The 26,818-nt window shown below is 34.7% G+C and overlaps 5 protein-coding genes and 1 non-coding gene across 6 annotated transcripts; 2 read left to right on the top strand and 4 right to left on the bottom strand.

The window, feature by feature from the left end:
- Positions 1–231: 231 nt before the first annotated feature.
- LOC145822115 (uncharacterized) lies at positions 232–2,616 on the bottom strand. Its single transcript, XM_082918712.1, has 3 exons — positions 2,556–2,616; positions 660–1,454; positions 232–608 (listed from the first exon to the last, which is right to left on the bottom strand). The coding sequence occupies exons 1-3, from the start codon at positions 2,614–2,616 to the stop codon at positions 232–234; spliced, it is 1,233 nt and encodes a 410-aa protein (XP_082774838.1).
- Positions 2,617–3,695: 1,079 nt separating this feature from the next.
- On the top strand, positions 3,696–8,479 carry LOC114285269 (L-ascorbate peroxidase 3). The gene is made up of 9 exons (XM_082891860.1): positions 3,696–3,994; positions 5,442–5,566; positions 5,956–6,005; positions 6,477–6,542; positions 6,669–6,717; positions 7,106–7,188; positions 7,277–7,356; positions 7,477–7,579; positions 8,136–8,479. Exons 1-9 carry the CDS (start codon positions 3,876–3,878, stop codon positions 8,322–8,324), a joined length of 864 nt encoding a protein of 287 aa, XP_082747986.1. The 5' UTR covers positions 3,696–3,875; the 3' UTR covers positions 8,325–8,479.
- A 585-nt stretch (positions 8,480–9,064) lies between these two features.
- LOC114285268 (Tetratricopeptide repeat (TPR)-like superfamily protein) lies at positions 9,065–11,255 on the bottom strand. The gene is made up of 4 exons (XM_028228306.2): positions 10,940–11,255; positions 10,642–10,854; positions 10,367–10,522; positions 9,065–10,269 (listed from the first exon to the last, which is right to left on the bottom strand). Exons 1-4 carry the CDS (start codon positions 11,105–11,107, stop codon positions 9,358–9,360), a joined length of 1,449 nt encoding a protein of 482 aa, XP_028084107.2. The 5' UTR covers positions 11,108–11,255; the 3' UTR covers positions 9,065–9,357.
- Positions 11,256–14,849: 3,594 nt separating this feature from the next.
- LOC114285267 (uncharacterized) lies at positions 14,850–18,198 on the bottom strand. Its single transcript, XM_028228305.2, has 3 exons — positions 17,442–18,198; positions 15,666–15,779; positions 14,850–15,227 (listed from the first exon to the last, which is right to left on the bottom strand). Exons 1-3 carry the CDS (start codon positions 17,457–17,459, stop codon positions 15,099–15,101), a joined length of 261 nt encoding a protein of 86 aa, XP_028084106.1. The 5' UTR covers positions 17,460–18,198; the 3' UTR covers positions 14,850–15,098.
- On the top strand, positions 17,616–17,689 carry TRNAI-AAU (transfer RNA isoleucine (anticodon AAU)). Its single transcript has one exon. It is a non-coding gene; the product is annotated as a tRNA-Ile (tRNA).
- A 665-nt stretch (positions 18,199–18,863) lies between the features above and the next one.
- Positions 18,864–24,716, bottom strand: PAD2 (proteasome alpha subunit D2). The gene is made up of 3 exons (XM_028228304.2): positions 24,271–24,716; positions 20,947–21,361; positions 18,864–19,202 (listed from the first exon to the last, which is right to left on the bottom strand). The coding sequence occupies exons 1-3, from the start codon at positions 24,441–24,443 to the stop codon at positions 19,041–19,043; spliced, it is 750 nt and encodes a 249-aa protein (XP_028084105.1). The 5' UTR covers positions 24,444–24,716; the 3' UTR covers positions 18,864–19,040.
- Between the last annotated feature and the right edge of the window lie 2,102 nt (positions 24,717–26,818).

Raw genomic sequence — 26,818 nt, forward strand, 5'->3', positions numbered from 1 at the left:
TCAAAATTAATGAGAGATGTAAAGAAAGATTAATAATTCTCCATATTCTCCATATTAGGGATTTATTGATAGAAAAAATTTATTCTAAGTATCACTAAAGATCATAGATTAAAAACAAATCACTAGTGATATATTATTGAAAGCACATAAAGTAGTACAAATATTTTTGAAAACACACTCATTAAAGCATATAAGCTAGTACATAAATCAATAAGAACCAACTAGTATTTCTCACAAAGAGTCTCCATGTAGTGTCCACAAGTGTTCAACCAAGTCCTGTTTGAGTTTGGAGTGAGTTCCTCTATCTCTGATGCGATGATGATTTTGAATGAATTCAAAAAGTTCTGGTGTACGCTCATGAGACATTGGTGGAAGACTTTCACTAATTGTATCATAATTAAAGTCTAATCCATTGGCATCCCTCTCATCTTCAACAATCATGTTATGCATTATTATGCATGCCATCATAATATCTTCCATTATTTCCGTTTTCCAAAAACGTGCAGGTCCTCGCACAATCGCGAAACGTGCTTGGAGCACACCAAATGCTCGCTCAACATCCTTTCTTGCCGATTCTTGAGCTTTTGCAAAATATATTTGCTTATTCCCTTGTGGAGATGAGATTGTTTTAACAAATGTTGCCTATTGCGGATATATACCATCGGCAAGATAGTGTCCCATTGTATAATCATTTCCATTGATTGAGTAATTGACTGGAGGAGCATGACCTTGAGTAAGGAGTGAAAATACAGAAGAACGATCTAATACATTGATGTCGTTATGAGATCCGGGCATCCTAAAAAAGGCATGCCATATCCATAAATCTTGAGAAGCCACGGCCTCTAAAATAATAGTTGGTTCATGGATGTGACCAGAATACATACATTTCCGTGCAGTAGGACAATTTTTCCACTTCCAATGCATACAATCAATGCTCCCTAACATACCAGGAAACCCGCGATTGCTTCCCATCGCTAATAATCTTGAAATATCATCGTTGTTAGAGCTCCTCAAGTACGTCTCAGAAAACATTGCAACCACCGCCTTAACAAAGTGTTTTAGACTCTCTATGGCGGTGCTTTCACCAATTCTCACATAATCATCCACCGAATCTGCTGCTACTCCATAAGCGAGCATCCTCATAGCAGCTGTCATTTTTTGAAGGGAAGACAAACCAATGATTCCAACAGCATCTGTTTTCTGGACAAAATATGGATCGTATGCTTCCACTGTAGATAGAATATGAAGAAAGAGAGATCGATTCATTCGGAATCTCCTCCTGAATAAATGGGCAGGATATATAGCTGTTTCTGAGAAGTAGTCTCGATAAAGTCTCTCATGGCCTTGAACTCGATCGCGATAAATAACTGCATGGCCTTCAATGGAACCACTACGTCTTCTCGAACATCTTTCTCTATTTAGTCGCTCTTCTTCCATTGCAGCATCGTTATTAACTGCAATTCATCATCACCGTCAAAGTCGTTAAGAATCATTTTCGTGGTATTGCGAGCCATGATAATTAAAAAATGAATGAAGTTGAGAAATATAGTTCAAATTGGTAAAAATGAAAGAGCAAATCTTTTTTATAAACAAAAATATATGACCGTTAGGAATATGTCCGTTACAGAATATTACCGTTAGAGAATATTATCGTTTGAAAATATGACCGTTGAGAGAATATTACCGTTTGAAAATATGACTATTGAGATAATATGATTGTTTGAAAATATTTTTTTTATAAATAATTTAATTATATATATTAAATAAATAAATATTTGCAAATGCCACATCAATATATACAGCATGTTATAAAAAGATTATTTATTTATTTATTTATTAATGTTTATTATAGTTTTCTATTAAAAATTAGTTAAGTTAGTTTGATTGGTTAGCTAAAATAAAGAGTATGGTTGGAGTGTACACTAGCTAAACTAGTTAGGCAAAATAAAGAAGGTAGTTTTTTGTGTACTTTGAAGAGGCATTTTAGAGAGCATGGTTGGAGATGCTCTTAGACAATTTAGATTTAACTCGAGTCGGATTTGAAGAGACAATCTCAAATTATAATTCAAACTTGCTCATAGCATAATTTAAATTAAGTTTAAACAACCTTTCAATCTGTTCAAACTCGAGTTGCGGCCTAACTAATACAATAGTAAAGAACCTGGATGATGAACTGAATTCGTTAATCCATTCCACGCATGCGATACCCATCTTACCTCACCACACGCTCTCCAAAACCCAACGGTGCACGTGCACCTACAAAACACGCTTTACTAGTCTCGCGATTGGCTAACTATGGGATGTTTGGAGAGTAAGACAGATCTTAAAATAGTTAATAAAAATAAAATAGATTAAAATAAAAGTGGTGTTATTAGTATTTCATGAATTATTTTGGATTTTCTATTTTTTTAGATCCCTACTTATAAATTTTGAAGCCTTCAAAATTTCTTTTCTTTCCCTAAATAATACTAAAATTATCGTTGTAAAAACATTTCACGTATTGAATGTACACCCCTACACCACCTACACCCCCCAAAAAGCTTCTTCCAAAAAACCATAGCAAAATCCACCAAGAAGAAGAACTAATGTGATTACTGTCTCTGCTGTCTCATCCATCATTGTCACAGTTGATATGCTCTCTCTCTCTCTCTAGATATATATATACATAATTTTTTAGTTTTTTCGTAATAATTTCTTCTCTTACAGGAAAAAAATTATAATAATTGGTTTGATTGGTTTTGTTGGTAAATATTATAAAATTGTGAGTTCAATAGAGAACTACGTAATAATATTATCAAAGCTATGCGATGAAGAAATAATTCTTGAACCTGATAATGAATTTGGGCTACTTCTAATAATTTCTGCAAGTGTTAAAATTTTTGACCATTCATTGTGTTAAGAAATTTCTATGTTCGGACATGTATTGTAATAATCGGGCCTGTATTCCCAAACTTGAAAAATGAAAACTTTTGCAAGCGTTAACAATTTTGACCGTTCAATGTGTTAAGAAATTTCTATATTCGGACCTACATTCCTGAACATTACTTATTTGTTCAGGAATGCCATCTTGAACAAATAAGTAATGCTCGGGCCTGTATTCTGCCAAAGGATTGCATTGTTACTGCCGGAATATTGCCATTGCTGGAGAAGTGTAGGTAGTCAAATGGTTGCCACTGTTACCGTCGAAATATTACTGTTAAAATGTTTTTAAGATTTTGAGGATGGGTAGGTTTTGATGGTGGAATTTGGAAAAGATGAATAGTTGGTGATGGAGGTGAGTGCTTTCATAAGCCATAATTCATGATGTAGTGGGTGTGTAAGTTTAATTGTGAGATCGGATATCCCAAAATTGGTGATGTTCTTTTTAATAATTTTATTTGAGATTATTATTGTAATAAAAAAAATTTAAAATTGGGATTCTAAAATAATTTATGGATACTAATAGCAACACTCTAAAATAATTAATAAGATAAAATATCATATTTAAATTATAATTTTTTCTCATAATTATTAAATTAATTACTCCAAAAAAAAACTAACTAACTTTCCAAATACAATTCATTTAATTAGACTAAAATATCTAAAATAAAAAATAAAAAATACCGACTAAAATAGTAACTTTTTAAAGGAAGCCAATATTGCACGCGCTTCAAAGCGAATCTCGTTACTCCAAAAAAATTCTCTTCCCTCTCATTATCTTTCTTTGGTATTCAAAGCAAACCAACACTGCCTTCCTTCCGTCCTTCGCATATTCATTTCTTCAGTTCCTGGCGATCCCTTCTCTCTCTCTGTCTCTCTCGTGCATAGGAGTATAGTACATATATATGTACGTATATACCTAAATCGGTTTCATTGATAGTTCGATAGGTCTTCCAATGGCGGCGGTGGCACCAGTAGTGGACGCAGAGTACCTGAAGGAGATCGAAAAGGCTCGTCGAGACCTTCGAGCTATCATCTCCAGGGAGCACTGCGCACCTATCATGCTTCGCTTGGCGTAATCTTATTCTTCTATTCAATCTTCTTCTTTTAATTATATATATATATATATATATCAGCCGTGCTATGCACGAGATAATTATAAATATTTATATTTGTTTTAAATTTTTTTTAATATATAAATTATGTTTTTTAAGATTTTTTATAAAAATAATTTAGCAATTTTATCACTATGGAGAAGTTGTAAAGGATAGTGTTATTACGTACGAATTGTATTCATAATTATTTGTAAGAGGGGATTTTAAATGCTGATTAGAGGATTTTGACCAAATTAATAAATACATGCACTGATTGAATAAGAGGATTTTGACCAAATCAATAAATGTTGATTTTTTTTTAATTAATAAAAAATTTAAAAAATTCAGATTGAGATAGTATAGATAGATATGTATGTATAGCATACTCAATTTTGTTTTTGTTACTGCTTCTGGTTTTTTTGGTGCTCTTAGGTCAGGTTTGTGAACAATTTTCATCATTCTAATATAACAGTGTACTCTGATTGTTAATTTGCTAACTATCTTGTGGATTCCTTCCGTTTTGTACAACTCTCTTCTTGTGCCTTGAAAGGTTCAATGATTTTTTTAATTGAAAAATCAATAATAAGGAACCAAATTTGGTGAAATGAAATATGATATACGTGACATGATTTCTGCTGCAATGTTCAGTAAATTTACGTGGCATATTATTATTTGCCATCTTTATTTTATTTATGCGTGTATGTTCTTTGAGACGTAATTAGACTTTTTATTTTTTAATGATTTAATTCTATCTGTTTTCCTTATTTGATGTGTGATGCTTAACTAATTGTGTCAAGTATCCAGATAATCCAAATAAAACACAGATGGCATGATTAACATTTTACCGGTCTTGATTAATAGATAACAAAGGTTTCAATTAAAGACTTTGATTGAATTTGAAAGAAAAAAAGAGAAAAAAAATTAAAAAGAACATATAAAACTAGAAATGAATTGACAATATGTACATATTTCAACATATGTATTGAGGGGACATATATTGTTCGATAGAGTAAGGTTGATATTTATATGACAATTAGATAATATGAGTTAGTTGCATCAAATTCATGCTAAGCGAGTTTGATACTAATTTTGATTTGTTTATTTTTCATGTTATTGAGTGATGTTAGTTTTGGATTCATGTCAAGAACTAGTCAATTATTAGAGAAATATCTTGATCTTGTTCAGTTTATAGTCATTTTATGGTATTACAGATATATTTGGTAATTTCCTGTTGTGTAAACATTGTAGCTCTAGTCACAAGACTGGCAACAACAATGCAACTATCTTGATTGAGTTAATAAAAAATTATCGATCCAGAGCATTTTGCTTATCTAATCTATTGACTACATTGTGCCATTGGTTTCAAATTGTTGTCTTTGATGCTTGAGGTGCTTTGTGGACAGGCTAGATAACATTACTACTTTACAGGTGGCATGATGCAGGCACTTATGATTCTAAAGCAAAGACTGGAGGACCTAATGGCTCAATTAAGAATGAGAAAGAGTTAAATCATGACGCAAATAAGGGTCTGAAAATAGCAATCGACCTGTGTGGTGAGCTTGTCTGCTTGATTTGTGTGCATTAACCATTCTGACCTTTTTATTCTGTGACACAAGTTCAATTCATTCCATTCCCAGTCCTCATACATATGTTTCACAAAATTTTGTGATCAGCAATCATATTTTTCTTCATCTTGATTGCTTTATATATCTTCACCTTATCATTTACATAACACTGTTGAATAAAGCATCTGTTGATATTCATAATTTTAAGACCTCAATACTTCGATACTAATTTTTCCAATTTATCTGTAAATTTTGCAATATATCCATCATTGTATCCATATCTCTAACTTTTCTCTATATATCTTTTATTGATATTTTTTTTTCATTGCATAAGATTGCACATTTCCTAATGATTTGTATTCTATTTCTGATGGCAGAACCGGTGAAGGCTAGACATCCAAAAATTACATATGCTGACCTTTACCAGGTAATGACAGTTCAGTAAGCCTCTATAGTATTTTCTTAACCTTCTATAAAACTTACGTTTTATCACTTTATATTAATCTGAAAATCTGGAGATAGGCTAGTTTTGGCTTTGTTTGACTAGTGTTGTTTGGCACAACGATATCTTCTATGGGAACTCCTAATTGCACACAACTTTCTAATTACACCCACCTACATAAAATAGAATGTATATTAAATGGATGAAGTGCTTTAAGCTTAAGATTTGTTTCATTAACATGGAGCTTGGTTTCAGTGGATCATGTGTCTATGCAGGAATGAATAATGTTCCATTGAATTTGTGTCTGTCGTCTGTGTGTGACTATGTCAAGATGCTGGCATATTAATGGTTTCACACAAAATAATGAAGACAAACTATTACTGAATAAAAGCAGGTTAAAGCTATGCTGATTTAAAGTAATTTACCAAATCATTTCCACTATTATTGGGTTTGCAGCTTGCTGGGGTAGTTGCAGTAGAGGTCACTGGAGGCCCAACAATTGACTTTGTTCCAGGAAGGAAGGTATGTTCAGGGAACATTTTTATTTTTCATCAAGGTTGTATCTTGCCTTCCCCAGACCTGCTTTAGTGAGAAGCGTTGTGCACTGGGTCATCCCTTTTTATTAACTTTGTCGTGCTTGTCAATCAGGATTTGATGGATTCTCCTGAAGAAGGGCGACTTCCAGATGCCAATAAAGGTAAGCCACTATTTTTCATTAGAGATGGGGGGGTATGCAAGCGAACATCTCCAAAAGCATCCGGAACTCTGGGTGTACTCTTTTACTGGCTGCTTCAATATTGTATGTTCAGTGATTTTTTCACGGATGAATGGCAATAGTTTCCTTTTAAATATGATTCTAAAACTTCTTAATGCACGTTGCTTAACGTACAACCACCGAAGAATTAGGAATTAGAAATGTGTTTTCATAACTCAGCCTACCTAAGTGAGAATCCTGTCAAATAAACCACATCCTATATACAGTACGGAAATTTTATTTGCATAACATTCTCATTACCAGATGTGCTCACTCACATAAACAAATAGAAATGAACTAAATTGTATTGTCCAATGATATTTCCTTGTAGGGCCATCACATCTAAGGGAGGTGTTCTTTCGGATGGGTCTATCTGACAAGGACATTGTGGTACTATCTGGAGCCCACACATTGGTAACTTTCTTGGCAGGTCTGTAATTGTTTTCAAACATTTCTTTGTAAGTAGTTAACCATACAATTTGGCTTGATTTTGGTGCTGTAGGGAAGGGCACATCCAGAGAGATCAGGCTTTGAGGGCCCTTGGACCAAGAATCCGTTGAAGTTTGACAATTCATACTTTGTGTAAGACTTTGAGAAGAACTTTACCATTTTTATGTGTCTTTCATCATCAGTAATTGGAGGGAGCATTTTACAGAAATATATAACTTATAACAGATAATGCATAATGATGTGATTAATCAGGGAACTTCTGAAAGGGGAGTCGGAGGGACTGTTAAAACTTCCAACAGACAAGGTTCTAGTTGAGGATCCTAAGTTTCGTCCCTATGTTGAACTGTACAAACAGGTAAGACGGGTTATGTCGGAATTATTGGATTCTTCTCATTATTTTGGTATTAAGATGAACAGATGAAAGTATGCACGGCAGCCTCTTAAAACGAACGCTAGGTTAACAAGCTCTTTCTAAGTTTTCAAGTTTGACTTTTTACATACCATAGCTTCTCTATATTTCAAATATCCAATTAATATTTTTAAAACAGAGTTGGACCAACACTTTTGTAGGTTGATAGCCGAAGGAAGAACCCTAGTTCTAGGGCACATACACCATAAAAGAGAAAAAAAGAAAAAAACAACAACCTATCAAGAAATGGGATAAGATTGTTTACATCTTGCCATCCCCATCTTAGCTGGAGCCTCGTGCATTAGATTGCCCTTTTATATTTTTCTGAGGTGTAGTAGAAAAGAGAAGTCATGTCAAAGGTTGGCAAATAACTGCTATGCAAGAAATTCAATATTATTTAAAATTTAAGAGATTTACTGTGTCATGTGTCTTTTCTTTCTTTATTCGTAGTATTTTTTTACCACATCATTAACCACAAAAGGTTTTTCTATCCATGTGGCAGGATGAGGAAGCATTCTTTGCGGACTACACGGCATCACACAAGAAATTGTCAGAGCTGGGGTTTACTCCACCTTCCTCTGGTGTCAAGGCAAAGGCTTTCGCAATACTGGCACAGACTGCTGTGGGAGTTGCTGTTGCCACTGCTGTGGTGCTCCTGAGTTTCTTCTATGAAGTTCACAGAAAAGTATAGTAATTAAGATTTATACGGTTCAACAAAGCAGAATTCATGTACCACACAAACACATCCAATTTCAGTTTTAGTATTACAAGTATTATTATATCATGTGCTTGGAAATATTATTACGTCTTATACATCAAGTAATAAGATGTGATCATTTGCTAAAAGATTCGATGTTACATCTTGTTTTTGTTCTTCATAGGTATCATCTGCGTTGAACTTTCTAACCCTATTTATCATTACCAAATGCACTTGGAAGACTAATATTGTGATCCTTGAAAACATGATCGCTGAGATGAGCATGATCATGTTTCTTTATGCTGTGTTTGGTTGGGGGATTTGGAAAGGGAAATGGAAAGGGAAATGGAAATGAAAGGAAAAGGAGAAAGAATTAATAGAATTTCAAATCCCAACTATGTTTGGTTGTGTTGGTTATAAAATAGAATTGATGTCCTAAAAGGTATCCTATTTCTTTATTTATTTCTCACCCCTTTCTTTTCCCATATATTTTTTATTATAACCAAACATAAATAGGATTACATTTCTCATTCATTTTCCAAATCCCACCTCAAAAACTCCAACCAAACACAGCATTAGTGTTTTAAGCGCACTTCAAAATTATCTTGGGGATGAATCCTCAAAATTACTGCACATTTCCTCCAATCCTCAATTCATTGTAGAATGTGAATATGAAATTCACATTTTGCCACAGAAAAAATGTTAAAAGGAAATAATGAAATTTGCATTCATGATAACAGGAAAGTGTATCTATTATTCAAAAATACCACATTTCAAATAATTATTACAGCCCTTTGGAGAGGCAAACATGAACAAAATAGAGACCCATATGATTTCTGTTGAATGGGACAAACCACCAACAGCTACCCCCCATTGCTAACCCAGTGCTAATACTACAACCACTATAGAAGAGAGGTTGCGGAGAACAAGTTCATCTCCAATCTAAAACTATGACAAAATTAGAAAATAACATTAATAAATTAGTTATTTTATGATTATATTAATAAAATAAATATATATATATCTGTCAGGCCCTTGGACTCAAAGATAGTGTTATATCTTGAAAAACCTGCAGCCTCTTGTCAATCTTTCTCTGAACTACTCCAATGCTGTCCTTGTTTGTTGTTCCCAGCACCGTCTTCTCCGTTTCATTACTCGAAGAACCCAAAACTGCTGCCAAAATAGCCTCTTCAAAGTCCTTGCTATCAGGCAACACCTCTGCCCATCTCTCCCCTGCCTTCCCCGGCGAAATTGATCGCCTTCTTGTCTTATTCTCTGGTTCCTCCTCCATAAAAGGCTTCCAAAACTCACCTATTTCATTCCCTCTGATTGAGTTAGCTGCATTTCCAGACCTTGTTCTCTTAAGTCTCTCATGAAATTGGTTCTCCACTGTATGATCCTTCATAAATTTCGATACATAGAATGGCGGGGCATCAATATTCAGCGTGTTCCCTTGTGGGGGAAACAGTTGTTTGACACTTTTTTGCCCAGGAAAAGCCACTGGATTCCCTATTATGTTCAAATTGACGTTCTCATCGGCAAATTCATCTTGGGGCTTGAATGAATTCGTTGTCGTTGAATGTTCCTTGCAAGGCTGAGGCTGCCAAATTGAGGAAGAACCCAGCAATGCATCGAACAACTTGCGCTGTTCAACCCGATCACCGCCCTTATTCATCATTTCAGACTCCAAATCTCGAAGCATTTGCTGTGCCCTCTCATAGGCCTTGAGGTGGGAGTCCACACCTCTTGGGCCATCCATGGCTGCTGGTTTCACTCTCCGAAGAGTCTCCTTCGCTTCGCCAATTCTCCCTTGCTTCATCAAGCAAATACCCAAATTGCACATCTTGTTATTGTCTGGTGCAATCAATAATGCTCTGCGATAAGCATCTTCAGCTTCGATGTAGTTGTTCTGCTGCATCAATGCCCATCCCAAGTTCCCCTGAAACACGCACATTTTTCATTCTAGTCAATTAATTGAGCATTGGCATCCTATTATACAGAAACTGAAATATAGATAGATGAATCTGAACTAGTACCAGTAATCTAGTAGCTTCTTGCTCCACAGAGACCTGAAATTTCTTCCCTTGGGATCGCGCTGTCTTCGTTCGCTTCCCATTGAAAGCCATCCCTTGTTGAATCAAGAACAATTTGTGCCTCAACAACCCAATTTGGTCATCCAATCTCCCACATCTCTGTAATTACAGATATGCAAACACTTTATTGGAATTTGGATTACACAACACAAAACCAAACACTTAGAAGCCATTAATTTAAAACCACAGATCACAAGTAGTAGAAATTTTCAGCATACCTTGTACAGATCAAGAAGGATGTTATCAAGAGACTCTTGGGCTTGCTCCGAACACCGATTTCTCAGTGATTTAATGGCTTCAATGGCTTCTTCAGCCCTGTTCTGTTGCTTCATTACAATAGCCATATCTTTCAGAGCACTATCCACTCTATCTCCTGCATTAATTGCTGCCCAGAACAGTGGTATTGCCTTTTCCGGATCCTTATCTACTAACTGATCGAAACAAAACCAAAAAATGATCAAAAACCCATTAATCAAGAACAATATTTGAGTGCAATTTGAGACCCAGAAGCTTTACCTGAACATTTTTGGCTCTGACATAAGGTGTGTCACCGACTGGGACTTTGTGGGTGATATGGAAGGACCCAGAGCGAGTTCTGGAGACCGCGAGAGGCTTGGCTGGAGACGAAGGTGCAGATTTTGTGGGTCTGAAACCAGGGGGAGCATTCCACATGTCTTGCAACATCTTTGAATTTTTTTTTTTTTGGGTGAGAATTGAGAGAGATGAAGATGGTACTCTCTCTCTCTGTGGCTGCCAAGAGAAGTAGAGGGAGAGTAGGGATCTTACAGAGAGAGAGGAGAGAGAGAGGGGGAAGAGAGAGAGAGTGAAGAAGACGATCGAATTTAGGGAGGTATTTATGGACGATATTTTGAATTTTCGACCGTTAGGTTACCGTTTTACTGTCTCTCCCGACGGAGTCGGATCCTCTGAAGTAAACGTGTGTTAGTAGATGGTGACGTGAAGCTTCTGATTGGGCCAAGTTTCGGCGCACACAGACATAGCGTGTCCTGTATCTTAGTGAATGAAAACCCTTCGTCTAGTTTTTCACCTTTCTCAGCCACTTAAAATATTAGGAAAATACATTTAATTTTTTTTTTAAAAGAAAATGCTATAGACCCAAAAAAAAAATTATTAAATTTTTTACTAAACTTCTCACATAGTTGTGAGACTCATACAAATCACATAATTTTTTAATAGGAAAAGCTTATGGCGTGCATATCTTAGGGAGGTATATTATATCCATCTTATTATAAATTAATATAATTTTATTATAAAATTTTATAATATTAATCACAAATTTGTAATATCGTCATAAATTAACATAATAAAATGTCTAAAATTTCGTGATTGATATTATAAAAATTTGTACAATTTACTTCTAAACTAACTTTTATCTAAAATTCGTCTAAACTTAAACCCAAATATAATAATATATATTTTTTTAGGGGAGTTTTTTTTAAGGTCCCTGGTATTAAGGTTTTACAGTATAAAGGACACTCAATATTTTCATAATGTCTAAGGTCCTTTAAGTTGATCCAGAGAAAATTGATCCAGAGAAAATTGGTCCAGAGAAATTTCTTTGACTTCGGAATGTCTCTCTAGAGAAATTCTAGATTTATATCTAGAGAAATTTTGAATTTTTCTGACTTTGAAATTTCTGACTTCGGCTCTTTTAAAATTCAGCTCAAAATGAATTCATAATCTAAAAAGTCAAAATGAATTCAAACCTTATCAAAATTCAGATGCCTGAGCAGCATGCTTGAAACAAAATTCAGTTCTTTTAAAATTTCTCTGAGTTGAGAATTTCTCTGAATCAGGAAAGAATTTCTATAGACTCACTTCAACTTAGAAATTTTTTCTCAAAGCCAGAGAAATTTTCCTCACCAACCCAGAGAAATTCCCTCAAATCAGAGAAATTCCCCCTCTCAAAATCATTCAACCGAGATAAATTCGCAACTCAGACATCCAAAGCAATATGCATTCTTTGTGTCTAATTCAGAAACTTTTGATCAGTATTGTTGTGATAAATCCGGCACTCAATGGTCCATTTATAGCATATTCATAAACAAAATACCAATGCCCTTCGCTGAAACAAACACCCGATAAGCGGATGAGAGTGATGCTTTCATGAGGATAACAAATAACATTTATAAGAAAGAGGAGAATGCTCCATACCGAAGAGTGACAATTCTGTTAATTTGAAAATGTTGAGGAATAGATTAATTCTCTTCTTGGGAAGGAAAAGTATTGTTGGTGGTGAAATCTGGTTCAAAATGATGGGGAGTTGTTGCAGGTTTTGAGGGAAAAGAGGATCCCCAACCCAAGGGGAGTTTGGATCGCTTGAATGGACGCTTGTAGCGTGGCGATGTTTCAAGAGATGGTGAGTGTTGTTCAGCCGCCACAGATGGCGTCGCCGAGGACACCAACTGGGCATTTTGCAGTCTACGTGGGGGAGGAGAGGCGGTGGTTCGTGGTGCCGACGGGGTTTCTCTTTCATCCTCTGTTCAAGATGCTATTAGAAAGTGAGCTCCGCAGAGGCCGCCGAGTTTGGATGCGGATGAGTTCTTGAACAGGGGTGAGGAACAAGAGTTGATCTGCTGGAGAATGAAGTCAGGGGTGAGGAACAAGAGTTGATTTGCACAGGTCTGAGAATGAAGAAGTTTAGAGAGAGAAAGAGAGAGAGAGAGAGAGAGAGAGAGAGAGAGAGAGATGAGTTTTCATTTGGTAAAATCAAATTTCTCTGTGATATGTTTAGGGACTTTAGACATCAAAAAATAATTTTGTAGATCTCTTCTATTACGAAAAGTGAGAGAGGGATCCTATACTAATTTTTTTATTTTTTTATGTCATATGATAATTAATATAATATTTCTATCCAATTTTAAACAAAAATTAACTTTATGAGTAAATTTAGGCTTGATTTGGGAAGTGGGTTGGCTTTTTGGCTTTTTGATTTTTTTGGCTATTTTAGCCTGGGCTTAAAAGCTTGGTTTGGGAAAGGCTTTTTGGCTTTTTTAAGTTTTTTTGTGAGAGAATAATGTAATAATTATGGGTTGGATGTGATATTTTGTTTGTTATGGCTAAAATAGCCTATTTTATTTTTTGTGACTAAAATAGTCAAAAAAGTCCCAACCAAGACTTCCCAAACGAAGCCTTAAAAAAAAAACTTCCAAAAACCTCCCTAAAGGTTTAAGGGATGGTGGATGCAACTTTTTCGGTGCAACAAAACCACAACAAAAGTTACATCCCCTACCTTATGGTTAATATTTTTCTCATTTTATACTGTCTAGTAATTTTCCCATTTTTTTTTTCTCTTGTAAAGTTTCTCCATATTTTTTGACATTTTCCTGCTCTTTCGTATTTTAATTGAGATTTTCTTTTCCTTATTTTTTAATACTCCTAGGGTGAATTACACTCTCCTAAAATTTTTAAGAAATACAATAAGATTCACTATTTTGACATAATTACACTAACCTCAATTTTAGTAATGATAAACAAATTGAAACAAGTGAAGTGAAAATACAAAAATAAACAATGTAAAATATGCATTTACATATAAAAGATATAATGATATCATTTTTCTATCTACATAACTAATAAATTATTGATAAAAATGAAACTAAATATTAAATGAACTAAAATCTCTAGAGAGCTTAATGTAATTATATTAAAATTATAAAACTTGATATTTTTTCTAAACTTCGGAAGAAGTTAGTATAATTTACCCTTTAGATTATGTAAAAATTCTGAACCATAATTTAATAAATAGTTAAATGTACCAACTGAATGCAAGGAAACTCTCGATTGCATAAAATAAAATTAATTTGAGATTGGATATATGTGTACGAACTCAAACTATGTATATAAACACACAACCCAAACAAACTATCAAATTACAACAAAGAAAAGAACAAAAATACATTTCAACTAATCTTTATGAGTCTGTCCTCATTTTTTTATTATTATTTAAGTTGTACTTAAATCATAGATTTGAAATAAAAATTAAAAAGAAAAGAAAAATATGAATAAAATATAAACTACTTTCTTTTTTCTCTCTCTTCAATTTCAAATTTATACTCAAAATTTATGATCCAAACACAATGTTAAAAAGAAAAGAAGTTCGTTACGAGTTCTATTCTAGTAATCACAGTAGTCAGCTTTTGCAATCACATAATTTTATTATATTTATGACCTATAAATATAATTTAAAAAATAAGACTTCATTTAAAAATAAATAAATATCATGAAAACGAACTGTCCATAAAATATAATTCAAATTGTTGCTTCATAAATGTGCCAGGGAACGTGTTTCAGGGATATCCTTCTCATCAATAATACTGCAGAAGACAAAAATTAGTATAGAAATGTGAAAACTATAACCACGATATTTTTAAAAACCCAAAGATGATGCCAAGTAAAGAGCGGATGCCAAAATTACTGATTCATGACTTTTTTTTTTTTTTTTTTGGCTATTCCCATGCACATAGAATATCAAATTACACATGGTCTGCACATTCCCAAGAAGAAAGAAAAGAAATACATGGTTTGTTATATAACACAACATGAATAAGCATAAACACCAGCACGCATAGGGACAAAAACGAAGAGGAGTAATAGAGTGATGGTGATATGCAGATCACCCTACATAACAAATGCGTTGAAACTATGCTTTAGACTATAGTGCACGAAAACTGTCTGCTTTATCGAGCCTTGTACTCGAGCTAGATGATTCACCCATCGCATCTGGAGAAGCTGCCATTTGGGATGACTCCCTCTTTAGAGAAGTTGGCAACCCTGAAATCTCCTGAAGAATAGAAAAAAAATAATTAATTAATTAAAGCCACACCAAAACAAGAATCAGGTGTCTTCACTGAATTCACCTATTATTGCACTGTCTTCTGCACCAATTCATACAATGCAAGCAATGTAAAATTTATTTTCCAAATTAAAAGCAAAAAATGAGAATCGATCGAATTGGAAACCAAAGCTGGATATGCTTGATTTTCCCTCTGTCGGAAGATTCACCTAAATATCCCTACATTTTGAAGTAAAAACAAAGAAACAGACCACCCCTCATGGTTGTTACTCCCAGCCTCATTGGCATTGCTGGGCTATCACCCAGCATGCTCAAAAGGGAAAGGTCCAACACATTTTCTACAGATTGAACAAAAATAGAAGAAAAAGTGAGATTACAATTGCTAGTAGTGTCAAGAAGAAAATTGAGCAAGAATATCTGCATTACCTTCATTAAATGCAGCCTCAAGTCACATGGCCGAACACGATTTCCTATACATGCCATCACAAATTCTGAGTAATGAAACAAAACATCAGCAGCAGCTTGCTTCTTTTCTTCAATCTGCATATTTAATTTAAAATTTCAATGAAAATGAAGATACAGACTACCCCAACAAGAAAATTAGGTGACTTCTCTCATAATGAAAAAAAGAGTAGCAGATGCAGACCTGTCCACTATTTATATAAATACATTTTCTTCTTTTTATTATCCCGTCTTCCATTTGAGTTTTTTCTTCTTCTTTTTTTTTGAAAAAAATAAAAATTATTTATCAGGTGTCTTGTGTCCATGATAAAATTTGTAGAGACGAACAGGACAAATGAATGGATTACAAAATATGACATAGACACTACATATTTGCAAGTGATGTAATGTAACCATATTTGACACCATTACTATTGTTCATCCATATACATTTAACCTATTTTTCACCAAATTTTTACCTTCCTGTGTTGATAAGAGTGCATATACTACGCAACAAATTTTGGGTTAATGCACACCAAAGTTCCAAAAATACTGAAAGGAACATATTGCATATTTTGAGCCTCAAACATACATGTTACTCAAGCTATCTATATCTATTTAGGTATATTCACAAATCACAATGGCCAATACAATGACAAGACCACATTATTAGAATCAACTCTACTGCTCATACTTTGAAGCAAAATTATATTCTTGAAGCAGCAAATATTGAAGTATGAAAGATGGAAAGAGGAACATGAACGCTGTATTTGGTTGGGGGATTTGAGAAGGGATTTGGAATGGGAAAGGGAAAATGTGCATAAAACTAGGTGAAATGCAGATATATTTTATTCACATTTCCTGTACCTTTTCTTTTTCCTTTTCCAAATCCCTTCTTAAATCCCCTAACCAAACACACTGGAGAAGCAGACACAAACATGTCTGAGATTCTTTGAAAATCCATTGACAACTACAAGTGATGTCCAAGATATGACTAAAACAAAAGCCCAATCATATCATCGCTAGAATCAGAATGTGATTTCATCTTGGTCTTGTGGCCAATCCCAACTCTAAGAAAAAATAACTTGAAATTTGAATTATACAAAATCCTTCATATCATTACTAATACTATCATCCCTTTGTTAGTGGATTGTTTGGACTGTCAGGATCATGGTTTTTGTCCCCAGGGAGAATTTTCCTGGGGTTTCCACATAAAAATCGTTTTGTTTTTGTTTTTGCTTACATTTTTATGATTTACATATTATCAATTTATCACCTGTTGTTCTGAAATCAAATCTAATAGTACATGGAGGTAATTTTAAAAGTGGTATTGTTTTGAAATTTGGCCTATGCATGACGATTACCGACTCCAATAAGGTTACCCTCTAGGCATCTACTTTTCCAAAGATGAAAACTTTCTAATGTTAATCATCACCAACATCTAGGGTTACACACACAATCGCAAACCCAGCGATTTAAATGTTGATGAGGTTCAGAAACTGAATCATATTAGCAGATAGTATACAACTGGAAGATCGAAACACAAATTAGTACACACAAAAACTAATTTTTAGAGTTGAATTTGAGAGTTTAACCACCACCGGGAATTTTTTATTAATTTATTTTTTGATTGAAGACATACTGGGAAACGATTAAATTGACAAACAAAACCACAAAAGAAGAGAAAAAGGAAAAGAAAATCAAGAAGAAGAGAAACGATTTAATTGATAAGAAAGAAAATGGAGTGGAATAATAATATACCTCGTAATCCTCTTTCATGGCGTCTCAGATTTGTTCTCCAAAGTTTTCACCTTCAAACCCTCGCTTCGCTCGCTCACCACGACGATAACATGACGATTTGAACTTGTACCTCCATCAGTTGTATTTAATAAAATATTTATATTTATATTTAGAATTTTATTTTGTTTTCAAAATGGCCTATTAGCTCAGCTGGTTAGAGCGTCGTGCTAATAACGCGAAGGTCGCAGGTTCGAGACCTGCATGGGCCAATGTTTTCCATAATCACTAAGGCGTATCCAACCGTTCATTAAATTCAAAATTCAAATTTGATAAAAAAAAATGTTACTTTTTGTACTCTAACAGTTGCACCAAAATAGTATCAAATTGAGAAAACACTAAACTGAAGACGGCTTATTTCTTTCATCAATTCACTGTGCATAGCCGTTAAAGTAGAAATTTGTGAAAATTTTACACTATGTGGTCGACCAACCGATTGACTGGCTCATGCAAAAATTGACTTGCGAACTGGTTCAAACAGTTCAAAAAAAATTTGAACCGGTTGATCGACTCACCGAATGTCTCTTTCCTTTTTTTGATGCATACTACAGTAACCATAACCATTGGAGCTACGCGTATCAGATCAAGAAAATCAACTTTTTTTTACTCAAATTTAGTAAAAATTTTGCTAAACCGTTGGAGATGCTTAATACATTAAAATATGTATATATATATATATATATATATGTAACCACACTTCTTGAACATATAGCATTATTCGAAAAAATGAGAATTCAACTGCCAGCATATATATTAATAAATTATTTTTTACTTGGAAAAACAAACATTTCTTTTGGCAATGGAATAGTTTTTCTTTTTTGGAAGATTCATAATAAATACAGTAGGAAATATGCCTTCATGTTTTGAAGGACTAAAATATATTAAAAATTAAACGAAGTCTATGTTTGGATTTTAAATTTACAGGAAAAAAATAAATGAAAAGAAAAAGACCGGAAAATAAAATGCAAGGAAAAAGATAGGAAAATAAAATAATTTTTTTTTTTTTTCCCTTCTCTTTTTTAGTTGGATTAAGAAAATGAGGAGACAATGAATAAATAGTTATTATTATTATTTTTCATTCAATTACTCATAAAAAATAATATATACAATTAATTGCTTCTCTTTCTCTACACAAAACTCGTGCTTAACTTGTATTTAGCTCGTTGAAAACTTATTTAAGATTTGACTGGTTATGTAAACAAGTACACTTTAAATACGCTTCAAGATTCATCAAGTTTTCAAATCAAGTTGAAACCAATTTATGACTTGGCTTAACTCGGTTTGATCACAAACCTTGGGTTTTGGAGCCAAACTCCCACTGTGCTACTCCATAAAGAGAGAGCTTTAATCGATGCAAAGATGTAAAAAACATTTGCAGACATTAGATGGCAAGAGAAAAAATATTGATTGCATACTCCAGCACAAACACCACCTGATGTCATTCTAATCCAACATCACCATAATAAGACTTCCACATAACAGAATTTTACCTCAAAAGGCCAAGAAATTATGAGAATGGGCTAACATCCACAAGCAAAACAAAAAGAACAACGAAAAGACAAATTATGTTTCCTTGGGAGGGCCCTTCTTTGCAGCCTCAGCAGCTGCTTTCTCGGCTTCAATCTCCGCAACTATGGCATCAATTTCAGCTTCATCAAGTTGACGCAGTCCATGCTCCTTTGTCATCACAGCTACTTCAATGTTCTTTCCCCCACTCTCGACAACCTAAATGCAAAAAAAAAAAAAAAGCATACTTCAGAAGTTATCACAAAACATAAGGTTCATATACAAGAATGATAATACAAGGATTAAAAAAGCCTCTTTGGCCACAAGGATCTGCAAGAGCATGATACAATGTGCCACATGTTTACCTATTGATTAGTTCATTCACCAATTGCAAGACAAAAACAGAAAAGGAAAGGAACCATTCTCGATAAACTTTTCCTCTTGATTAGTGAGTACTTTTTCTTTGGTTTGGTGTGGATCACAAAGTAGAGCGATGGGGAGCGTATCCTCCACCAAAACCCCTTTGTTAAGTACTTGCGATTGTGCTAAATTGTTTCTACTTCTCACCCAATCACCTATAAAGAAGGTTTTAACAGATACACAAAGATCCCTTCTCTATTGAACCCCTTCTTCTCTACTTTTCTCTAATCTTCTCATCACTTCACACCTTCAAAACAACATGCTAGCCACAAGACCAATGTTCCAAGGATCCTCATGCTAAGAATGAACTTTTATGATTTTCAAAGCAATATTTAGAAGTCTAAACAAAATAAATCCACTGGTTCAACATCAATCGACCATCTTAACTTCAGTAGGATTTATTTGGTGGCTGTCAATTGTTGATGTCACGTCCTATAGTTTTCAAACATCACTATACATCAATAAGGCTTGATTTTGTTTTCAGTTTGGGATTCAACGAGTAAATAAACAAAAAGAAAGAAAAATAGGAAAAAATAAACTATTCTTTTTCTTCTTCTCTCCATTACTTTTCTTGCATTCAATTTGAAGCGCTACCAACTGAACCAAATCTATATCTTCTACTTTGCACCATATCCACTCTCAAATTCATCAACTGTCTTACTGTCAGCCAAATCAAAGCCCCCTGTAGCCGCTGCCTGCGGGAAGAGTTCAGAGCAGTTTACATGTAGCTGTGATTGGCTTCTCCATCCAAACCTATTAGTGGTAGATGATGTCAAAGCAATGGATCTCAACAATGCTGGTAGTGGATAATGCTGATTTTGTAGACTGGTAGCAATTAATGGCAACAAAAGTTGCTAAATGAGATGACCAGAAGATGGTTTTTGCACATCGAGGTACAGAGGGAAAGGTAGAAGGTGGTGAAAGAGGTCTGAAAAAGAGGAGAATTTGAATTAAAATGTACCCTCATTTAAGTTGGGATAATAGAAACAGAAATTGGGTATCTTTGTCCTAACCTACAACAGATTCCTATTAGGATAGCAATTCCTATATTAAAACGATCTTACACATAAAGTGTATTCTATTGATACCATTTCCAGATGGCAGTACATCAATCATTTTGGGGTCACGAAGGAAAGGGTAGTCCATGTATGCTTAACCACTATATTTATTTGCACACAATGGTCATCCTCAAACTCAAAGTAGGTTTCTCTTGCTGCACAGTGCAAGCTTTTACCAAAGCAAAAAGTAATGCCCCTCAGCAAATGAAGATTTGTAAGCTAAATAACCTACGAAGTTCCTCAGATAGAAAAATATACAAAAAAATCAAATTCAACATCTTAACTTTAAATCACATAAAAAATACATTGGAGAGAAAAAGAAGGAAAAAAAAAAAAATAGCACCTAATACACTAGAAATAACAAAGTGAAGATAGAACATAATTAGTCTGAACAAATTATACAATTAGCATTAAAATCCACAAAAAAATAAAAAATAAAAATGTAATCAAGAAAGACATGTCAAAGATTAGCCAAAAATACTTACTTCGAGCAATGCACGAATTGCAAGCTTCACAGTTTCTTGCCCAGAAGTTTCTTTATAATTTTTCTCCAAAAATTCTCGCATTGAATTAGAGTTTCTCCCAGTTGCATTAGCTTTCCAAGCAGAAAATGTACCTGATGGATCTGTCTGATATAGTGATGGTACACCAGTATATGGGTCAAAGCCCACAATTAAAGTTGAAAGACCAAATGGTCTCACACCACCACTTTGCGTGTACTTCTGTTGAAGACCAGCAATGTAACGTGTAATATACTCAACAGTTACTGGATCCTCAACGGTAAGCCTGTGGCTTTGACATTCGATACGTGCCCTGTTAATAAGGACACGAGCATCTGCTTTGAGCCCTGCGCAGGCCATCGCAATGTGATCATCCAAGTTAACAATCTTTCTAACTGATCTGCAATACAAAGTGAAATAGTAAGAATTAATCAATCTGAGAAAACATCGTGTGCTCCAATCATGTGAAAGAAGAGAAAATAGAAAGAAAGAAAGAAAAGGCATAACATGAATGCATCCCAAATTACAGAGGAACAACATTTAATTCGTGGTTCAGTGAGGAGACACATCCGGATGACCTAGGATCTACAAGAACCACTCCTAGAGAAAGAAGCATGTCCCCTACCTCTGGTAGGTTATTTGTGGATACTCCTTTCAGAGATTATACAACATCCCATCAACTGATATTTAAGCATGACTTCCATATAACTACATTGACAGAGACTTAGAAAGAAAATTGTGAGCGACTACCCCAGTGACTTACTCAAATTAAAAAAAGAAAAATTTACCGTAAGTACTACTTCATCCTCATGATTACCATTGAGTCCTATCAAATTTCAATGTAGATAACTATCATTAAGAAGACTTTAGCTTTTTGGAACAAGTTTTCAGAAAATAGGACTTAGTTGTCCACATAAAATTTGATAAGACTCGAAGGTATCTTGAAAGAAAGCAGTGCTTATTGGTAATTCTCCATTTAAAAAAATTAGGATGAACTATGTATAACAGCTGGACTAACAGAAATATATGGAGGTATCAGGGGTTTTGCATGTTTGAATAGCATTTAACTAGTTTTCTTTGGCTTATGTAAAACTTGGAATGGTACTTCATATTCCCTAAAGCATTTAAATGAGCCTAACAAACAGGTTGTCTAACTTTGAGCTGATTCCTAATTGGTGTGTTTGGTTTCAGTTTTCTGAATTCAATTTTTTGAAAATTAAATTTTTTTATTTGTTGTGTTTTTTTGTTTTTAGTGAATATTTTTAAAATTTTAAACATTTTTTTTTTTACTTTTTAGATGCACCTTACTTAGATGTATCTAAAAAGTAAAATATTTATGAAAAAATATTTTTAAAAATTAATAAAAATACGAAAATACGAAAAACCTACTAAATTTTCGTATTTTTTATATTTTTGGTATTTAGTGAATTTTTTAAAGATTTTTTTCACAAAAATTATGCTTTTTAAGAGTATTTATGTTAGGTGTGTCTAAAAATTAAAAAAATTGCTTAAATTATTAAAAAAATTCAGTAAAAACAAAAAAATACGGAAAATAAGAAAGTAAAATTTTCTAAGAAGTGTTTTCAAAAAACTGGAAACCAACATGGTGAACATTTTTCTTTTAATTTAATGCAAGTATACTAAAAAGCCGCACATAACACTAAGGCCCTTGGGAGAAACCAATGAAAAGCCATGGTAGAGCCTTGGAGCCGGCCCAAGCGAAGATTGGCACTCGAAGGCTTGAGGACCAGCCAGAAAAAGGGAAAGCTGTGGAGATGGCAGACTCACCAATCAGAGGCACATCTTGAGGCTGACTACAGCAGACAGGGAGGTTACAATTCCTATTTCAATTTCTGGGAGTGAATGTAGGAAGTTTAGAAGGTGGATCGAGTGTGGACATTCAACCAAAGTTGTCTTGGAGATCAACAATAACTTACCATTGCGGCCATCACAGTTCAAGCTATGTATGGCTGGTGTACAACCTAAGGGCTTCTTATCCAAAAGAAAAACAACAAAAAGGATGCTTGGTTTGGTACCTTCAGTCCAATCTTAAACAAAGAGCAAGGAAGATATGGCGCATAGCTGCGTAGACCATGGACTAAGTCAATATTGGTGGCATGAATACTCACCCTCCTATTAAGTGCAACATACTAGAGATAGCAAAAAAATAAAAAAAATAAAAAATAAAACAAACAAACAAAAAAAAAACATGAGGATACAGTTAGACAATTGCCAATAACAAAGTTCATTTCCATCCTCGCTATTTAACATCTTAGCTGCTAAATACATTGAAGTGCCTAGGAATGGATATTGCCTTTAAATCCAACTTTAACACAAAAAGGAATTCCAATTCTGCAATAGTAGCCAAGCTACTGCAGCCTTCAAGTTTTATACTAGAAGGCCTTCAAATAACCAGGTCTACTAATTAAAAAATGAGCTTTTGTTTATGAGACTGACAGACTGTAAATAATAGTTCAAGAGTAAGCTCTAACAAAGTGAATTGGACACCCACTATATGGATACCTTCCAGGATTGAAGCTTAGGAGTCCATTGGGTCTCTGGTCAGATGCTTCAGGATTCGCTAGTCCAAGAAAGGGTGGATGATACTTCGGTTTGGACTGTGGCCAGTAACGGCATTCTTCAGGTATCTCCCTTTTACCAAATCTTGGTTACAAGGAAGGGATGTAGAATTCCATTGTAATGGGATTAGGTGGACTAAGGCTAGGCCTTCTTTGCTTGGACGGCAATTCAAGAAGCTATATTGATGTTGGATAATTTGAGGCAGAGGGGTAAATTTTTCTTAGATTGGGTCCTTCTGCATAGGGGTGTTCAAAAAAATGAGAAGAGTGCTAATCATTACTCTTACATAGCTCATTTGCGAGTCAAGTTTGGCGTACAGTAAGCATGAGAGTTGATTGTACTGTGTCTTATGTAGTGTTTGTGGAGTGAGAGGTACATAAGGCCATTTCAAAATGTTGACAGCTCAATTTTTACCTCAAAAGGAACTGTTTTCTGGCTAATTGTATATCTCGTAGATGTAGATACATTCAAGAGTTACTTTTTCGTGTGTCCCCATTAAACCATTTTCTATCATCAATAAAATTCAGTAAAGAAAATATGAATCTAATAACCTAATTTTAAGATCAAAAAAATACCACCTCTCAAATCTAGGTTTCACGAGGTACCAACTCAAGCAAGCGATCGAAGTTTTACAAAACCCAAACCCTAGCCCTAACCTTAAACATTAAAAAAAACAGATCAATGAAACAGAACAAAACACAATGAGATAGAGAGAGAACGATGATGGACCTGGAATCTTGGAGCTTGGCGGTGGATTTCTTCTCGACGCCGAGAACGATGGTGTCGGTGCCACGGACTCCGACGGCGGCGTTGCCCTTACGGACGGCCTCGAGAGCGTATTCGACTTGGAAGAGGTGACCATCAGGTGAGAAGACCGTGATTGCTCTGTCGTACCTCGCCATTGCTTTGCTGCTTCTGTGATGATGATGATGATGATGATGATGATAGTGTGTTACTCTCTTTCTTTGTTGTGGAGGTGAGGAGGATGATCTATTCTTTCTTGGGCTTCTTGGAGGACAAGGCAGCTTTTGGGCTTCTTCTGGCTATCTGTATAATTAATTAATGGGCACCCCAATTTGGGGAAATTCTACTTGCTCAACTCATTTTTCCCTCCTCAGGTATTAGGCAGGGGGAATTTCAAATTCGATGGTGCGGTTCATATCGATTGCTATATTAATTAGTATATGTATCCATATATGTTATATGTTATGATATTAACATTTTAAAATTATAATCTCATCTATTATATAAATTATAAATATTTTAAAAAATTTAAATTATGTCACATCTGTTGGAACAATCTTCTGTCTAAATAAAATAAATTGAAACAAAGTCAAACAAATAAATAAATAACATATTGAATTTAGTTATCGAATCGAATTAAAAAATAAAAAACCAAGTTGAGTGTGTGACACTTTGTCCTTAAGACAGATTCGCCCCGCTACGGTGCTTACGGTTGAGTGGCGTCAATCTCCCAGGATACAATAATCTTCACAAATTTGTAGTAGTACTCTACACAAATTTATACGGCGAACTAGAACCTTGTGTTCTAATACTCTTTTTGATTTTTTCTAAAAACTAGAATGAGGAATAAAATGCAGAAGAGAAAATTCTGGACAGCAATATAAATTATGCAGACTGATATTTTCGGATGTTTAGACTGCTGGAATCATGGCTGTATTTATAGACAATAAATCTGACCCGAACTGGTGCTTTAAGGAAGTGAACAGGTATGATACTATTTTGAACAGATGCTGTTTTGAATTCGAACAGATTTGCTGCCAGGTTTTGAATCTGTTCGGAAGTAACAGATCTGTAACTGCTGGGCAGTTAAAACCGAATCTGCTGGGCAGTTTTTCAGTTTGAATCTGAGAGGAATTTCGGACAGAGGAGACTTAAATGCTGGACAAAAAATTAGAATTCAAATTTGAATTAAATTCCCGCAATATTTTTTTTTGAAAAATTCAAATGAATTTTGTCCAAAAAATTAATACAAGAACCGACCCGACCCACAACCCGCACCCGGCCCGGCCGAGCGGCCGGTGGCGCGCGTGTATGGTGGTTTGGGCTAAGGTTCACTTTGTCCATAACTCTTCCCTTCTACAAACTTGGGGTGCCCCTTGGGGCCCAACCCAAGTGTTGTAGGCTAGAGCTTATATACTTAACAAAACTCTCTTAAAGTTTCAATGTGGAACAAGCCTCACAAGGAAACTCACATTAAAAACTTTAAATGTCCATTCCGCAAACCCGAAAACGACGTCATGTTCCCATTCACTCATAAATGGTTTTGACGAACCGTCTTCACCGTGTGACTTGCCACGCGAGAATAAACACTTCACCTCTTCGGACCCAACCTAAAAGACGTTTAGGGCCCACTCAATTTTGGGTTCAAAGTCGGCCCAAAATAAGCCTAATAAACCAAATTTTCCAACAATCCCCCACATGAATGGAATTTGACAGAGAGAAAATACAACAACATGATTTAATTACAGAGAGTACAAAAATTAGAAATATTCTGCATAGGATAGGTAGCTTTTGGCTTTGAACCTTTCCTTGTGAGACACTATCGGATTTACTAGCTAAACAGTGAACATGATGTCTTAAACTGTTCAGCCGTTTGTGTAAACCAAGACAATAGAACTCACACAATATATCCCCAGACACAGTTTAGTTCTCACTATTGTGTTCATTTTGACCCTGAACAACCTGGTCTTTCATGAGTGCTCTAGAGAATTGTAGCCCTTCACAAATCTCATAGAACCGGCCCAGTTCACACTCATATAGGTGATTTTTATGAAGAGTATCCTGTCGTACTCTACTAGGTATACCTAGATATAAGAATCATTAAAAGTATTACTTAACCTAAAACTCTGCAGTCGTCACTATTTTATCATAGAAATGGGTAGGAGTTTAACTCTTCAGTGATCCTTCTGAGTCATACACAACTCGGTTGTCCCTTTGAACCTAGATCTTGGGATCTCCAGTCAAATAGGTTGGGTTGCCGTTGTGGTAACTCTTATTTAATAGGCTTAAGTCCTATTCCCCTCGATGAATTCTCAACTAACTCTCTTGCTAACCCTTTGGTTAGTGGATCCGCTATGTTGTCTTTAGATTTCACATATTCAATGAAAATAATTCCATTAGAGAGTAGTTGTCTTATGGTATTATGTCAACGAATGTGTCTAGACTTACCGTTATACATATGACTCTGTGCTCTACCTATTGCTGATTGACTATCGCAATGTATGCATATAGCAGGCACCAGTTTTGGCCATAT

This window comes from Camellia sinensis, chromosome 1 (genome assembly GCF_055761805.1).
Source record: "Camellia sinensis isolate YWXY chromosome 1, ASM5576180v1, whole genome shotgun sequence".
NCBI lineage: Eukaryota > Viridiplantae > Streptophyta > Magnoliopsida > Ericales > Theaceae > Camellia > Camellia sinensis.

Excerpts from the sequence above, each read along its gene's own strand:
- LOC145822115 (XM_082918712.1), bottom strand. The coding sequence starts at position 2,616 with ATGGATGAGACAGCAGAGACAGTAATCACATTAGTTCTTCTTCTTGGT. Across the intron at positions 1,455-2,555 it reads TCTTGGTGGATTTTGCTATG|TTAATAACGATGCTGCAATG; the intron begins GTTTTTTGGAAG and ends GATGAATTGCAG. Across the intron at positions 609-659 it reads GGGACACTATCTTGCCGATG|GGAATAAGCAAATATATTTT; the intron begins GTATATATCCGC and ends CATCTCCACAAG.
- LOC114285269 (XM_082891860.1), top strand. The coding sequence starts at position 3,876 with ATGGCGGCGGTGGCACCAGTAGTGGACGCAGAGTACCTGAAGGAGATC. Across the intron at positions 3,995-5,441 it reads CCTATCATGCTTCGCTTGGC|GTGGCATGATGCAGGCACTT; the intron begins GTAATCTTATTC and ends ACTACTTTACAG. Across the intron at positions 6,718-7,105 it reads ACTTCCAGATGCCAATAAAG|GGCCATCACATCTAAGGGAG; the intron begins GTAAGCCACTAT and ends ATTTCCTTGTAG.
- LOC114285268 (XM_028228306.2), bottom strand. The coding sequence starts at position 11,107 with ATGTTGCAAGACATGTGGAATGCTCCCCCTGGTTTCAGACCCACAAAA. Across the intron at positions 10,523-10,641 it reads TCCTTCTTGATCTGTACAAG|AGATGTGGGAGATTGGATGA; the intron begins GTATGCTGAAAA and ends CTGTAATTACAG. Across the intron at positions 10,270-10,366 it reads AAGAAGCTACTAGATTACTG|GGGAACTTGGGATGGGCATT; the intron begins GTACTAGTTCAG and ends TGCGTGTTTCAG.
- LOC114285267 (XM_028228305.2), bottom strand. Across the intron at positions 15,228-15,665 it reads TGAGGCTGCATTTAATGAAG|GAGATTTCAGGGTTGCCAAC; the intron begins GTAATGCAGATA and ends TCTATTCTTCAG.
- PAD2 (XM_028228304.2), bottom strand. The coding sequence starts at position 24,443 with ATGGCGAGGTACGACAGAGCAATCACGGTCTTCTCACCTGATGGTCAC. Across the intron at positions 21,362-24,270 it reads GCCAAGCTCCAAGATTCCAG|ATCAGTTAGAAAGATTGTTA; the intron begins GTCCATCATCGT and ends TTTGTATTGCAG. Across the intron at positions 19,203-20,946 it reads CAATTCGTGCATTGCTCGAA|GTTGTCGAGAGTGGGGGAAA; the intron begins GTAAGTATTTTT and ends TTTTGCATTTAG.